Here is a 14,371-nt window from a genome sequence, read left to right on the forward strand (position 1 = left end):
GGTTACCAATATCTCAGTGGTTAAGATCATTGGCTGCTCTTGCAGAGGATCCAGGTTCAGTTCACACTACAGGCATCTCTTTATCACCTGTAACTCCAGTTCCAGGGAATTCAATACTCTCTTCTTGCCACATAATACACACTGTGTGTAAAAGAAATTTTCTCACAGATACTTTCCTATCTTTAAGGATAATAAAAATCCCTAGTTAGGTTATATATAAAGCATTAGGGATTATTTGTTTTACTTCTTTATAGTTAAATTCAGAAAAATATATAAAGCTATACAGATAGACTAACCACAAACACTGCCCTCAATCCATGGACCTTTCATCAGCGTGAGAAGAAACTCTTACTCATTAATTAACCTGTCACTTCCCTTTTCTTTCTAATCTCCAGCACTGAACAATCATTATTCTGTTATTTCTCTTAATGTGTCTCTCCAAGATTATGTATTAAGTAGCTTTTAAGCATATCAATTACAGGTACCTCAATATATTTATAACCTTTGTCTGTATTTTATGACCTATGAACTAATGATACTACACAATTTTTCTCCCATTTAAGTCGGTGTTCTTGGATACAATATTCCCTGTAAACTTTCTCCATGTTTGTGTGCTGGTACTTTGCTCTTGTTCATAACTGTGTAGCATTCCACAATACAAATGAAAATTAATTCATCTCAAGATAATGTGTAATAAAAGGTATACAAAGTCTTATAATTAGTATATTGTGATTATGATATGAAGCAAACCTGGCTTGTTCCAACATAGAAATTGTAACTGAAAACCCACATCACTAACTTCATGCTTCTTTCAGCATTTCAAAATTCTTAAGGAGTATGTGATAATATTAAGATCTTGAAATTTTATTCTACCGTAAGTGTTTCTGGGTGAGAAAATTTCTTACATGTTATAGAATGTATTTATTCCCCAGTCCTCCATAGGCAGAAGCTAGAGATGGAGTAAGCATGGGGGTTCGCTTCTTTAACCCCAACATTCAGGAGGCAGAGATAGGAGGATCTCTGTGTAGTCTGGGCCATTCTGATCTACACATTAAGTTCTACAACAGTCAGGGCTCCATAGAAGAGAAACTCTGTCTCAGACAAAAGTATCTAGCAATTGTATTTTTGGGTCATTCTGTACTGGTGTGTTCAGAAAGAATAGAACCTTTCATGCAGTTATACAAGCTTATATGGCAGTGATTATAGAACATTTCATACATGTTTATTGTCAAAATTTATATTTAGTTGGAAAATGAACTGTAGTCATTTTCTACATGCTTCAACAAGATTAACTAATGTCATAAGCTTTAAATACTTCAGCATTAAGATATTGAAATATCCACATCAACTATGCTCTCAAGGATTTCTAAATCCATTTAACAAGCTATTACATGGACAAGTTTGAAAATAATTTACTTCGTGAATTTAATTATTTCACTGGTATCACCATTGCCATTATTTCAGATAAGACTTAATAGATTTTAAGTGCAATTCTTTAAAACACAGACAAATCACCAATTTTATTATGGAAAATATTATTACAAACAGTGTGAAGTTTATATAGCAATGTGTTCAAAATTTATAGTAACAGAGAATTCCAAGCAGAAAATGGATACTTGTAAAGTTCATAGAAATCATCTAACTTAATTATTATTTAATAGAGTTTCTTCAGTTGAAGGGAGAATTCTGAACTCTACAAGAAATTTATGGACATTTTCTGAGGCACAGGAAGTGAGGAAGGGGGAAAAGTTAGTTCATGCAGAAGAAGTTACTACATCTACTTAATTTCAGACATACTGATTTTTGAGTCTCTTAATATTATTACTCCCTTTTAACCAATTTATGAAGATTATCAGTAACACTTCTCTATAAAACTAAACTATAAAGTGAGCAGTTCCAAGGTTAATATGGTGAACTTTTACACAAGTGTTCTGTATTATCATTGCTCTTGGTAAGTTCTTTAGTGGTAAAGAGAAAAAATTGTATCAAGATACAGGGTACTCTGTGCAATAATTACTCTGCAGTGTTAACTACATATCCAATTTTAGCATTTTATTTGGACAAAAACATACGTTGTGAATTATTGGTAAGTAGGTAGCAAGGATGAGACTTAGAGATACAATAGAAAAAGAAGATTATGGCCAGGACAAAAACACAGTATTTAATACAGGATTTACTATATCTGTTAAATTCTAAGAGATTTTATCCTGCAAATTTTTATAAAATAATTTTGTTGGGTTATGCAGTCTTACAAATTCTAAATGATAGAAATAAAAAAACAGCACGTGTGCATATACACATTCACTCATACATGTGTGAGAGGACATATTTGCACACACATGTGCACACACAGGCATTTGTATATTTTAAAAAGAAAGTATTGTAACATTTGGAGATCAATTTTCTGTGATTTAACATTAAAGTCAATACTAAATTCATTAAATTCATTTAAGTAAATATTAAATGAAATTTTATTTTTTCATGTGACATAATTTTTAGAAAAACAAAATGACCCTACATGAGAAAGGTCAGAACTTAAAATAGCTATTTAACTGCATATTTTATTTTTCAGTTTGTTCAGGGCTTCTTTCACATCCTTGTTCCTCAGGCTGTAAATCAGAGGGTTTAGCATGGGAATCACAAGGATATAGAACAGTGAGCTCATTTTGTCTTGATCGAGGGAATAGGAAGAACTTGGCCTGAAATACATGAAGAGCACTGTTCCTTGGAAAATTGCAACTGCAGTCAGGTGAGAGGCACAGGTGGAGAAAGCTTTAAATCTCCCCTCCGCAGAACGGATCTTCAGGACTGATGAGATGATGTAACAATAAGAAACAAGAACTCCTGAGATAGTGCTTAGTTCAATAAACCCAAAAATTGTGAATATTGCTAACTCATTGACCTGTGTGTCTGAGCAGGACAGTAGTAAGATTGGAGGGATATCACAAAAGAAATGATCTATTTCATTCGACCCACAGAAGCATAAGTGGAATGTCAATGTTGTGTGTATCAGAGAGTCCGCCACACCTACAAGATAAACCCCAGCCATGAGGAAGGAGCACAGGCTGCTGGACATGTTCACTGTGTAGAGTAAGGGGTTGCTAATGGCTTGGTACCGGTCAAAGGCCATCACTGCCAGCAGTATGCATTCTGAATCTACAAATGTGCAGGCAATGAAGAATTGCAGAGCACAGCCAAAAAAAGGAATTGACTTGTCATTGCCAAATATGTCTGTCAGCATCTTGGGCCCAACTGCTGTGGAATAGCACAGGTCACAGAAAGAGAGGTTACTGAGGAAAAAGTACATAGGAGTTTGAAGCTGGGTATCCACTTTAATTAAGAAAATCAATCCAAGATTTCCCACAAGGTTAATGAGGTAAACCAGTAGAAATATTGTGAAGAGAACCACTTTTACCTCATAGTTATTGGTAATTCCCATTAATATGAACTCAGTAAAGGCAGAGCAATTTTCCCTCTCCATTCTTCTTTGCATTCCTGAATTGTTTAGAAAATGTTCAAGAGGATGCAAAGTGTATATTTTGCTTTCTGAGTGTGAACAGTGCACCTGTAAGACAGAACACGATTGACTTCCGATGTTACTATTTTACTGCAGGAGAGTCATCAGTCAGTTTAAAGATATTTTTTGGTTAAATGATTTAAGAACTAACATCTTAGCTAGTCTGTTTGGAAAATTTGATCTCATTTCCTTGAGATTCATGAAACGTGCTGCTTTCTACAAGTTCCCTAATTATTGTGAATCACGTTTTGCCACGTTTGGGTGACAGAAGTATTTTATTTTATTATTTTTTTTTCTCATGGTTTATTTTTTTTTATATTTAAAAATTTCCATCTCCTTCCCTCCTCCTCCCCCCTCCCTCCCCTCCTTCTCCCCTTTCTCTCCCCTCCTTCTCCCCCTTCCCTCCCCTCCCCTCCACCCATACCTCCCCTCCCTCCCTCTCAAGGCCAAGGAGCCATCAGGGTTCCCCACTCTATGCTAAGACCAAGGTCCTCCCAACTCCCCCCAGGTCCAGGAAGGTGATCGACCAAGCTGAGAAGGCTCCCACAGAGCCCGTCCATGAAGAAGAATCAGAGCCCAGAGCCATTGTCCTTTGCTTCTCAGTCAGCCCCCGCTGTTGGCCACACTCAGAGAGACGGGTTTGGTCGCATGATCCATCAGTCCCATTCCAACTGGAGTTGGTGATCTCCCATTAGTTCTGTCCCACCGTCTCCATGAGTGAACGCACCCCTCTCGTTCCTGACTTTCTCCCTCATGTTCTCGCTCCTTCTGCTCCTCATCGGGACCTTGGGAGCTCAGTCCAGTGCTCCAATGTGGGGCTCAGTCACCTTCCCCGACAGAAGTATTTTAAATTCAAAGTGACATCAGAGAATTCTGGCATTAGAGACAGTGCAACAGACCTCCTTCTGTGTTTTGGAGTACTCGTGTGACAAAAAAAATTAATCTCATTATTTTCCTAAAAAACAATCATAATGGCTGTGAAGAGTTTTCTGCCAGTTTTGGAATGTAGACTAGGTTACTAGGTTATTGAATAATCCTAATAGGCTTTTTATGTTACTGTACCTGATTCAGGTTTCCTTATTGCCTGTTCTCATCAGCCAAGGTTCTCCTATGCGCAGGTGAGTATTCTGACCAAAGACATATGGTATAAAAACAGAACAACAGCAAACTATTATTTTGCATTTGCCTTAAGCTTGATTTTTAAAATAGATTATTATATATAATATTGGAAATTGACAAAGACCCAGGGTTTTTATTACTACGCACCCAGCATCTTTCCACCTCATACACACCAGTAACTGAAGGGTCTCACCAATCCCTGCTTCATCTGATAGTAGTGCATATGAACCAGAAAGAGAAGGAAGACCTAGCTTAATGGGCTATCTTCATCTGCCGATGGGGAGTCTCTGGTAGCTCCTAGGTGTTTATCTACTTAGCCCAGGGCATTTCTCTTATTGAAACAGTAAGAGAGTTCTCCATCAGTATTTTTCAGGGTCTAGCACTTCCTACCCTGTATAACATTGGAAACTTTTGTGATTTGTCACTCCATGGGATTAGACAGAGAATGTCTATGACTGTATATGTTTGGGCACAGAAAAGATATAGAAGATTGATAGAACTCTGACAAATGTTCCATTCAGAATATAAATATCATTTAATAACTTGCCAAACCTCTGGAAATTGGACGATATACATAAAAATATTTCTAGCACATATAGGATCTCTCTGTCTCCCAGTCTCCCTTCTGTGTCTGTCCCTACCTCTTTTTCTACTCTCTGTCTCTGATTCTCTCTTGTTCTCTCTATCCCTCATATCTGCGTATGTACTGTTTGTTTCCTTATTCTGCAGTGTGATGTATCCCTTTGTCCTTCATGGTATATGAAAGTTGGAATGTAGGTGAAGAGCATTTGAGGGATTTTCCTAGACCTAACAAGTCATTGCATGGTCTCAAATGAGGCTCCATTTGAATATGCTGTTCATTGTTTGCACACACTTTTTACATCAATTTTCATTAAGTTCATGCATGTGTTTGCACAGTTATAAATAATGTCCTTGCCATGCGACCAGACTAAAATAAAATTTTATTCTGTTACTGCTATATTAAATTCAGGCACATTCTTCTAGTTCTCTGCAAATAAATATTGTTAGTAATAACATGGAAAAAATCATGAACTAAATAACTAAGAAAGTAAAATAAATGACTAAGTTACAAATTCTTTTTTATTGAAGGTGATATTTAGGATACATATTGTATAGTTTAGATCTGAAAATTTAGAACTTACCTTAGTTGAACAGGTTTCTGTCAGATGGGCATGAAGCAGGTAGCATTTTATATTACCCATTGACATTTGGGATTTCAGATTCTGAAAATATTTCCCTCAGGCTTTGGTGTGATTAATTATAATTCTGGGTCTTTATTTTATGTCGTAAGTCCAGTGCTAATTCTTTATTATGGTAACCAAATAAATATACATCAGTAGGAAAACTATTAGCTATTTAAAAATATAAAATATAGCCTAAGGTTTACTTCTTCATTCAAAGCAGAAATTTTACAAAACTTAAACAGTTACCAGTTTTTACCTCCCCATTTCTTTTCTGTAGTACTATATACTACATTTCCATTATTTCATAAAGATGTCAGTTTTAACGTAATTGTTTTATTTCTTAGTAAAAATGGTGTAGCATAGTATTCACCCATTTAAAACAAAAACTTATTTGGTATCAGTGTACTGATTGGCTGTGTAGACACCAACACTATTTAATTATAGAACTCCTTAAAGCTTCAGTAATAAATTCATGTTCATCAGCAGTTATTCTCCCTTCTCAACTGTCTGCAGTCTCTGGAACACACATTTCTGTTCATAAGTAGCTGCCTATATAGGCAAAAACATAAAACTATAACTAAGCAAAATATAGCCTCTTGCAACAGACTTCATATATTTACTCTCATGTTATCATCTCAGCAGTGTTTACATGCAGCAGAGTATGTTTCCATTAATGTCTAAATTCTTCACATGGGTGCATGTACACGCAAACAAATCTATTTTCTGGTGATCATTCAGTTTATTGGGGCTTTCTTGTTGCTCTTTGTTTATTTAAATAATTCATCATCATGAATGTCAATGTCAATGTTAAGGACACATTCTATACTTGACATTGCATGCTCATTTGTGTGTGTGTAGGTGTCTGTGTGTGTGCATGTGTGTGTCATTGTATATATGTGTTTGCTAGTGTGGGTTTGTCAATTGATTCTCTTTGAAACCAGAGGATGACATTAGATATCTTCCTGGCATATTTGTGCACAAGTATGTATGCATAAATATGCATAAATATAGAATATGCTGGCTGATTTTGTGATTTCTGTGCATGTGGTTTTGAGGTTAGCTCATTTTTTTGGTCTATGATATATTACTTCAGAATTTACTGAGCCATAAGTAAATTTTATTTCATCTTTGATTTAAGAATACCTTTAGTTTTGTAATAGTACTTCTTATCCCTATATATCAGGAGTAGGGTACCAAAAGATGGTTCTTTTGACATATTAGATGGCTAAAAAAAAGCAACATCAAATTGATTTATCAATTTCCTGCATCAGTTTATGTGTACTACATGAGCACCTGTTGCCAACAGAGGGCAGAAGAGGGCATTGGATCTCCCATAAAAAAGTTACAGGAGGTTGTGACCTGCCATGTGGGAGCTAGGAACCACAGATGATTTTTCCTGAAAGAATAGTAAATGCCATCTCTTCATCACCTAAAATATCTATCATTTAAAAATAGCATTTTAGAATTCCCATTTCTTTTAGAATATTCATAAGGGTATATAGCTACTGTCACTATCTAATTACAGAACTTTTTCATTTCTAATATAATTAAATAAAATTTACTGATCTTTAAGAATTTTTGAATTTATGATGAGAGAATTAATCTGCACTTATATTTTATTTCACTGTCTTTATCAGAGTGTGCTATGATAAAGGGTTTATATTCCTGGTGATTCTAGATCCTTTGAAGAAGGCAGCAATAACCATTGCAATCCCACCCCTTTGTCATTTAATTATAGTGTCAAATTTAACACAGATTTTTATAACGTGTTTCCACAGTCTTGTGACAATTTCATAATGTAAAAACACAGTCAGCTTAACATACAAAAGGTCCATCCACTTGAAAAGTTTAAAGCTCTTAATTGTGAATTTCTTTTTTCTTTCTTTCTTTCTTTTTTTTTTTTTGTTCTTTTTTTGGTTTTTCGAGACAGGGTTTCTCTGTAACTTTGGAGCCTGTCCTGGAACTAGCTCTGTAGACCAGGCTGGTCTCGAACTCACAGAGATCCGCCTGCCTCTGCCTCCCGAGTACCAGTACCGCCCAGCTTTAATTGTGAATTTCTATGCAGGGAAAATGATCAAGAACAAAAAAACAAGTTGCATACTTCCAACAAATAATGCTGCAGAGTAAACATTTGTAGTCCAAAGTTGAACAATCAGGGCTTATCAAAGAATGAAAAACAACACAAATACCACGGAAAATAAAAACAAATACACCAAGACCAAACACCAAATCCTGCAGCTAAATATATAAAATAACTAGGACTAATAATAGACTAATCTGGATGACAAAAATTTAGGTAGCTCCTTAACCTCTGTGCAGGAATGAAGATGGTCTCTTAAAAGAAATCGCATACTAGCTCAGAATTGAGAAATAGATATTTATTTAGGAGTAAACTCACAAATAAGAATCCTTTGGAGGCCAGACACATGCTCTGCATCAGCATATACAGTATAAGAGGCCACGCCCCAGTGGGTGGGTTACCACTGGCTGTAAGAATTCATACAGCACAGGAAGCCTGCATAACTGCTGAAGCCTAAAGCCAGCTGTCTTCAGCACATGTCTCATGGTCCAGGTATCTTCAATATCCTTGGATACCTTTAGAATTTACACAGGCTTTTCTGCGTCTCGTGTCTTTGTTTGCTGTGTTTAAGCTCTCTGCCTGAAAGTAACTGATGGGAAAGAAAGGTTCATTTCAGCTTATAAATAAATCCAGGCCATAGTCCTTCATCAAGGGAATTCGGAGCAGAAACCCAAATAGAAACTGTAGCAGAAAGCACTCAAAATGCTACTTACTGACTTACTCTGTCTCATGCTCAGTTAGCTTGCCCAGGTATAGGAAATCTCATACACCACTCAAGAAAATCTCTATAGACATGAACAGAGCCAATCTGAATGGGACACTTTTTAACTGATGATCTGTCCTCCCTGGTGACTTGATATATGTTGTGTCAAGTTTATTTTACAAACACACACACACACACACACACACACACACACACACACACACATCCATCATGGATTCATGCATTGTATTATGGCTCTGCCAAACATTGCCTAGCTTTAGTTACCTTCCATGACTACCTTAATGTGTTTTAGACCAGTGTTAGCTTTCCATGAACCAAAGTTGTATCAGCCTTGGTGTGAGGAAGCTGGAGGAACAATTTCCTAGGAAATTGCATTTTGGAAAGAGGGAATTCTTACATCTGGGGCTTTCTTCCTTTAAATGAACCTAATTTCCATATGATGGCACCTTCAAGAAATGACCCTCACCTGAGTGCACTAATCTTGTTCTGGTGCAGTACAGCCCATTTCTGTGATGTTGGTCTCGTAACCACACGCTGTTGCTCATGTCAGTACCACCCTGAAAACTACTTCATTTCTGAATTCAACTTTACTGTAATTTTAGGACACAGGCAGAGTGAGGTCAGACTCATGGTTAAAATGTGACATGAGTGGTCCCTATTGCCCTTCCTCCTTGAATTCCTTTTCTTTCCTGAAACTCATGAGGTGGTCCACCACTGTCTGAATTTATTTTGATATTCTTGCCTTCTAATATCATACAAGAATAGTCCAATTAGCTGGTTACAGTAAAATTTTGTTTCTTACCAAAGTTCCAGACTGTTACATATTCTTCCCCAAACTAGTTCCAAACTCCTTCCAATAGTAGTGAGGGTGCTGAATTTTGATGTTAGATTTTCCTTGAACATACACATGTTAGGTATCACTATGACCTGTTCACCATCATTTGGTTTGGTCATCCTCCCTCACTCTTTTTCTCCAGTTTCTGGGAACACGCCCTTCCATTCCAGCAGCCCCTTTTCATTTTACCATCAAATGCACTCTGTTATCTATAACTGGTTATTTAAAATCTCTTTCCTCCTTAGTTTAATTGTGGTAGCCCACATGTGACTGTCTCCATCTGTAGTCATTTCTGACTTAAAGAAGCCATTTGATTCAAGCTAGCTTATGTGCAATAACCTCGATGACTGTGAGAGAGTTATGATTAACACATGGGAAAAAGCATTTTTGCCCAGTTGAAAGAGCACATTTTTCCCATTACGATTTGGGCTGGTGTATGCCAGCAAGAGGCACTCCTTGTTAGAGCTTAGAAGCTGCTTAGCTGAATAAGATAAAGCACCTGTTTGAGATTCCTCCCAAAGACAGTGCATGGAGGTGGTTAGCTATCTGTACTGCTCTTTTTTTCTACCATTTGTCTGCAGTGTATATGCTGGCTAAGAAATAAACTCAGGGCTGTTTAGTATTGACTTTCAGTTCTGTTTCATTCTATGTTTCTGTCTTCAGCCTCATGGCTTCTCCCAGGGGAGGGGAGGGGAGAGGAGAGGAGAGGAGAGGAGAGGGGAGGGGAGGGGAGGGGAGGGGAGGAGAGGAGAGGGGAGGGGAGATGAGAGGGCCTCAGATTGCATATTCATGGTACTTTTGCCTCTACCTCTGTTTTCTGAACTCTGGAATTAGAAATGTACCATGTAACACCAAACTTCACTTTGAACTCTTTAACGTATACCACGTCTTGGGATTATGAATTACATACGACTGTGGTATTAACTAAGAGTTTGAACAGTTGTCTCAGTTGAATACTTGTGCATTTGCTGTTAATGTTGCTGCAAGTTCCCTCCTAGGCACCTGTAGTTGGAGCGAGATGAATCTTAAAGTGGCCCTTGTCATTGAGTTCGTGCCTTAAATCTTAGAGCCTTCTTGGTGGCATCTTTTACATCTTTATTTCTCAAACTGTAAATCAGTGGGTTGAGTACTGGGATGATGATGGTGTAGAATACTGAGATGATTTTATCAGTACTGGGGGAATAGAGGGAGCTGGGCCGAGAATAAATGAAGAGCAGCGTGCCCTGGTAGATGGCCACGGAGGTGAGGTGAGAGGCACAGGTGGAGAAAGTTTTCTTCCTCCCACTTGTAGAGCGGATCTTCAAGACGGAGAGAAGGATGAAGAAGTAGGAGACGATGATGACGATGAAGCAGATGACCTCCACAGAACTCCCATATGTGGAAAGCAGCCATTCGTTAATGGATGTGTCCGTGCAGGAAAGCTTCAGCAGAGGAGGGAGGTCACAGAAGAAATGATTGATGACATTTTTGTCGCAATATTTTAGAATGAAGGCAAAAGACGTGTGAACCAGTGAACTCATGTTGCCGCCAACATATGACAACACGACCAACCATATGCACAGGTTCCTGGACATTGCAACTGTGTACAGCAAAGGATTGCAGATGGCAACGTAGCGATCATAGGCCATGGCAGCCAGGATAAAGGACTCAGTATCCGCAAATGTACAGAAGAAATAAAACTGGAGAGCACAGCCAATGTAAGAAATAGATTTCTTTGCTGAGAGAAAATTGACTAGCATGTTGGGAACAATTACTGAGGAGTAGCACAGGTCTACAAAGGAAAGGTTGCTAAGGAAAAAGTACATAGGGGTTTGAAGATGTGGGTCTGTCCTAATTAACAACATCAAGCCGATATTCCCTGTTAAAATCATGCCATACAATGTCAGAAACACAAGGAAGAAAACCACCTGGAGAGCAGGTCTTGTTGGGAAACCTAATAAGATGAATTCAGTGACCAAAGTGTAGTTTTCAATTCTGAACTCCATGCAGGTGTAGTTTTTTTTTTTCTTTTAGAGAACTGTAAAAGCTTAAAAATATGATACAGGTCAAAAAGTGACATAATCCAGAAAAAAGCTTATTTCATTATTTTATAAAGGCTAGTTAAATAAAAAAAAGTCTATGATCAAGCTGTTTCCAAACACAGTATCTGAGAGATGTATTTCAGAATTTGGTCAACGATTGAACTGAACGCTGCCTTGTGTATTTTTTTACACTGCACTACTGACTTTTCCTTTTCTAGGCCAGAACAAGGCATGTTTTTGTTTACATTTCTGTACTCAAATATAATGGAGTATATGGATGCCAGGAATGAAGAAGTCATTGATGAAAACACAATGTTAAAAGAAGAAGTATTTTTATATTGATGTAAATTGATATCTCATATCTTCCTTTTGGCATAAAAATTAGAACAGTTTACTTTCTTTCCTTTTTGTTCCTCCCCCACCTCCACGCATTTAAGGCACAGTCATGATGGGCTGTGCCATCCTAACACAAGCTAGAGTCGTTGAAGTGGAGAAAGGTCTCTCCTTGGAGAAAATTTCTCCAAAAGATTGAATGGTAGACAACACTATAAGGCATTTTTCTTAATTAGTGATTTATTTGAGAGGGCCCAGTTGCTTGTGAATCAGTCTACTTCTTGGCTGGTGTTCTGGGTTCTATAAGAAAGCTGTATGAGCAATCATGATGAGCAAACCAGTAATCTTCACCCATCCATGGCCTCTGCAACAATTCCTGCCCCTGTTTGAGTTCCTGTCCTGACTTCCTCTGATGATAAACAATGAAGTAGAAGTCTAAGATAAATAAACCCTTTCTTCCCCAAGTTGCTTTGGACATGGTGATTCACTACAGCAATCTTAATGCTAACTAAAACAGATGGGTTTATTTTTGCAGGTGTTGATGTAGTAGTATTACAAAATCCATACTAGGTAAACACATTTTCCAACTCTAAGACAGGAGCATTATTAATGAAATTAAATCAATTTTCAGGAACATTAAGCAGAATATGTTTCAGTGAGAGAAAATTAGAATAATTCCATTAGTGTTTTTCATATATCAAACAAGCTGATAATGTTAATCATCTGATTTTGTACCTTTGGTAAATAGTGCTTACCTAAAAGCAATAACTACTAAATACTAAGTAGTTGACTCAATAAAGTATGGGCAACCTTTAGTCATAAATTAATTTATAATAACTTTAAATTATCTGGCATTTTCATGAATAAATACAAGTAACAAAAATAGCTGACAATTTTATTGTACTATGAAACAAATAGTATCTGAGAATCTTGTCAATCATGTTTTCTGTGCTCTCAGCATACTTAAATGGTAGAACACGAAGTATTTGAATAATTTCACTTGATTCAATCTTGAAGTAAAAGAAATCTGTACTTAATCTTGAACATTGTCTTGAGGAATGTAAAACAAATGAACAAAGTAGTCAACAAATACATTAATGTTGTCTAAGAGAACCATAAAGGGAAACATAGCTGATTCTGGATTATTACTTTATTCCATTATTAGAATAATTTGTGCTAAGGTAGTGTTGATGATAGGGATGAGGTTTTTTATATTCAATGATTAAAACATCCCCACAACATGTGTACATCAAAGCCCAGATGGCTGATTACCATAAAGTTATACTCAAATGTGTTTATCAATAGAGTGTGATGGTGTGTCATATTTTCTCTAGATAGTAGAAATAATTTCTTATGTTTTGTCTGCTTTTAGCAATACATTAAATTTAAGTTAATGTAAATTAAGTTATAATCTGTTTCTCTCTATACATGTTATACAATTTTGTGAAACTTAATAAACATTATAATCTATAAGGCAACTATGATTTATCTTTCAGTGGTTCTGTATTAAATTACAGAATTAACTATCTACTTATTTATTTGTCAGTCTGCAAATTTTTCATATGACTGTCTATCATCTATCTATAATCTCTTGATGCACCCACTTTCTAGTTATCTTCTCTGTGCATTACTCTTTAGACAAAATAACATGGAGAAAACTGTATTTTGCTTATGCTGACACTGCTTTACCAACAGTAACTACAAGTTGTTTAAGGCTTCTCAAGTATAACAAAGAATTCCAAATATTTTTGGTGTAGCTAATTGAATTGTCCTGTAGATGAAAAAATGAAGAAATAGGAAATTTGAGTTGAAAGGGGAAATTGACAAAAAACTTAAGATAAAAAATTGTTCCAAAGTTGTATAATGCATTAGTTTCACAAAATTACATTCTTACATATTTCAAATGTAAGGTAGATGCTTGGAATAATATACAAAGGCATTAGTCTAGGAATTAACAGGAATGATTAAAATTGAAATGTGTTTTTAGTCAAACACAGGAGGAGAAATAAACATTGGGGTTGCTCAGAATGTATAGTTAGATCACATTGAGACAGGCTGAAGAGCAGAAAATGTTTTCTCATTTCCTGGAAAATAATAGCAGCCGCTCCTGTGATAAAATATTTCTTGTGGTTGTCTAAAAAGATAAATGATAACAGGAGTTAAAGGCACACAGAGAAGAAGCAGGAGATAGAACAGTCTCAAATCCTCAGAAAATAGATAAAAATTTAATTATAAAAAAATTCACAAAATTTTATACACTTCTAGCAAAATGTGTTTAATTATAGCATAAAGTATGTCAAATTATCAGACTGACAACATGGTAATTTCTTTTTTGAAACCAAAAAATGTATTTACACAAGAATGTTACAGATTAGTGCACAATACTTGTCAGAAAAAATATACTAGTTGTGTAGACAAAGGCAATTTGTAAGTAGATTTTTGCATTGGGTCACCTATCTTTAATTTTTGTTCAGATTTACAAAACCTAACTTTTATGCAACGAAAACCCATCTAACTCCATACAAAAGTGACTTACC

The 14,371-nt window shown here is 36.3% G+C and overlaps 2 protein-coding genes across 2 annotated transcripts; both read right to left on the reverse strand.

Moving 5' to 3' along the window:
* Positions 1 to 2,548: 2,548 nt before the first annotated feature.
* Positions 2,549 to 3,493, reverse strand: LOC119818783 (olfactory receptor 5W2-like). Its single transcript, XM_038336561.1, has one exon. The coding sequence runs from the start codon at positions 3,491 to 3,493 to the stop codon at positions 2,549 to 2,551; it is 945 nt and encodes a 314-aa protein (XP_038192489.1).
* Positions 3,494 to 10,520: 7,027 nt separating this feature from the next.
* On the reverse strand, positions 10,521 to 11,465 carry LOC119818784 (olfactory receptor-like protein OLF1). The gene has a single exon (XM_038336562.1). It carries the CDS (start codon positions 11,463 to 11,465, stop codon positions 10,521 to 10,523), a length of 945 nt encoding a protein of 314 aa, XP_038192490.1.
* Positions 11,466 to 14,371: the final 2,906 nt, after the last annotated feature.

The sequence above is a fragment of the Arvicola amphibius genome, chromosome 7 (assembly GCF_903992535.2).
Source record: "Arvicola amphibius chromosome 7, mArvAmp1.2, whole genome shotgun sequence".
In the NCBI taxonomy this organism is placed as follows: Eukaryota; Metazoa; Chordata; class Mammalia; order Rodentia; family Cricetidae; genus Arvicola; species Arvicola amphibius.

Bases quoted from the DNA above. Each gene is read 5' to 3' on its own strand.
- LOC119818783 (XM_038336561.1), bottom strand. From the start codon at position 3,493: ATGCAAAGAAGAATGGAGAGGGAAAATTGCTCTGCCTTTACTGAGTTC.
- LOC119818784 (XM_038336562.1), bottom strand. From the start codon at position 11,465: ATGGAGTTCAGAATTGAAAACTACACTTTGGTCACTGAATTCATCTTA.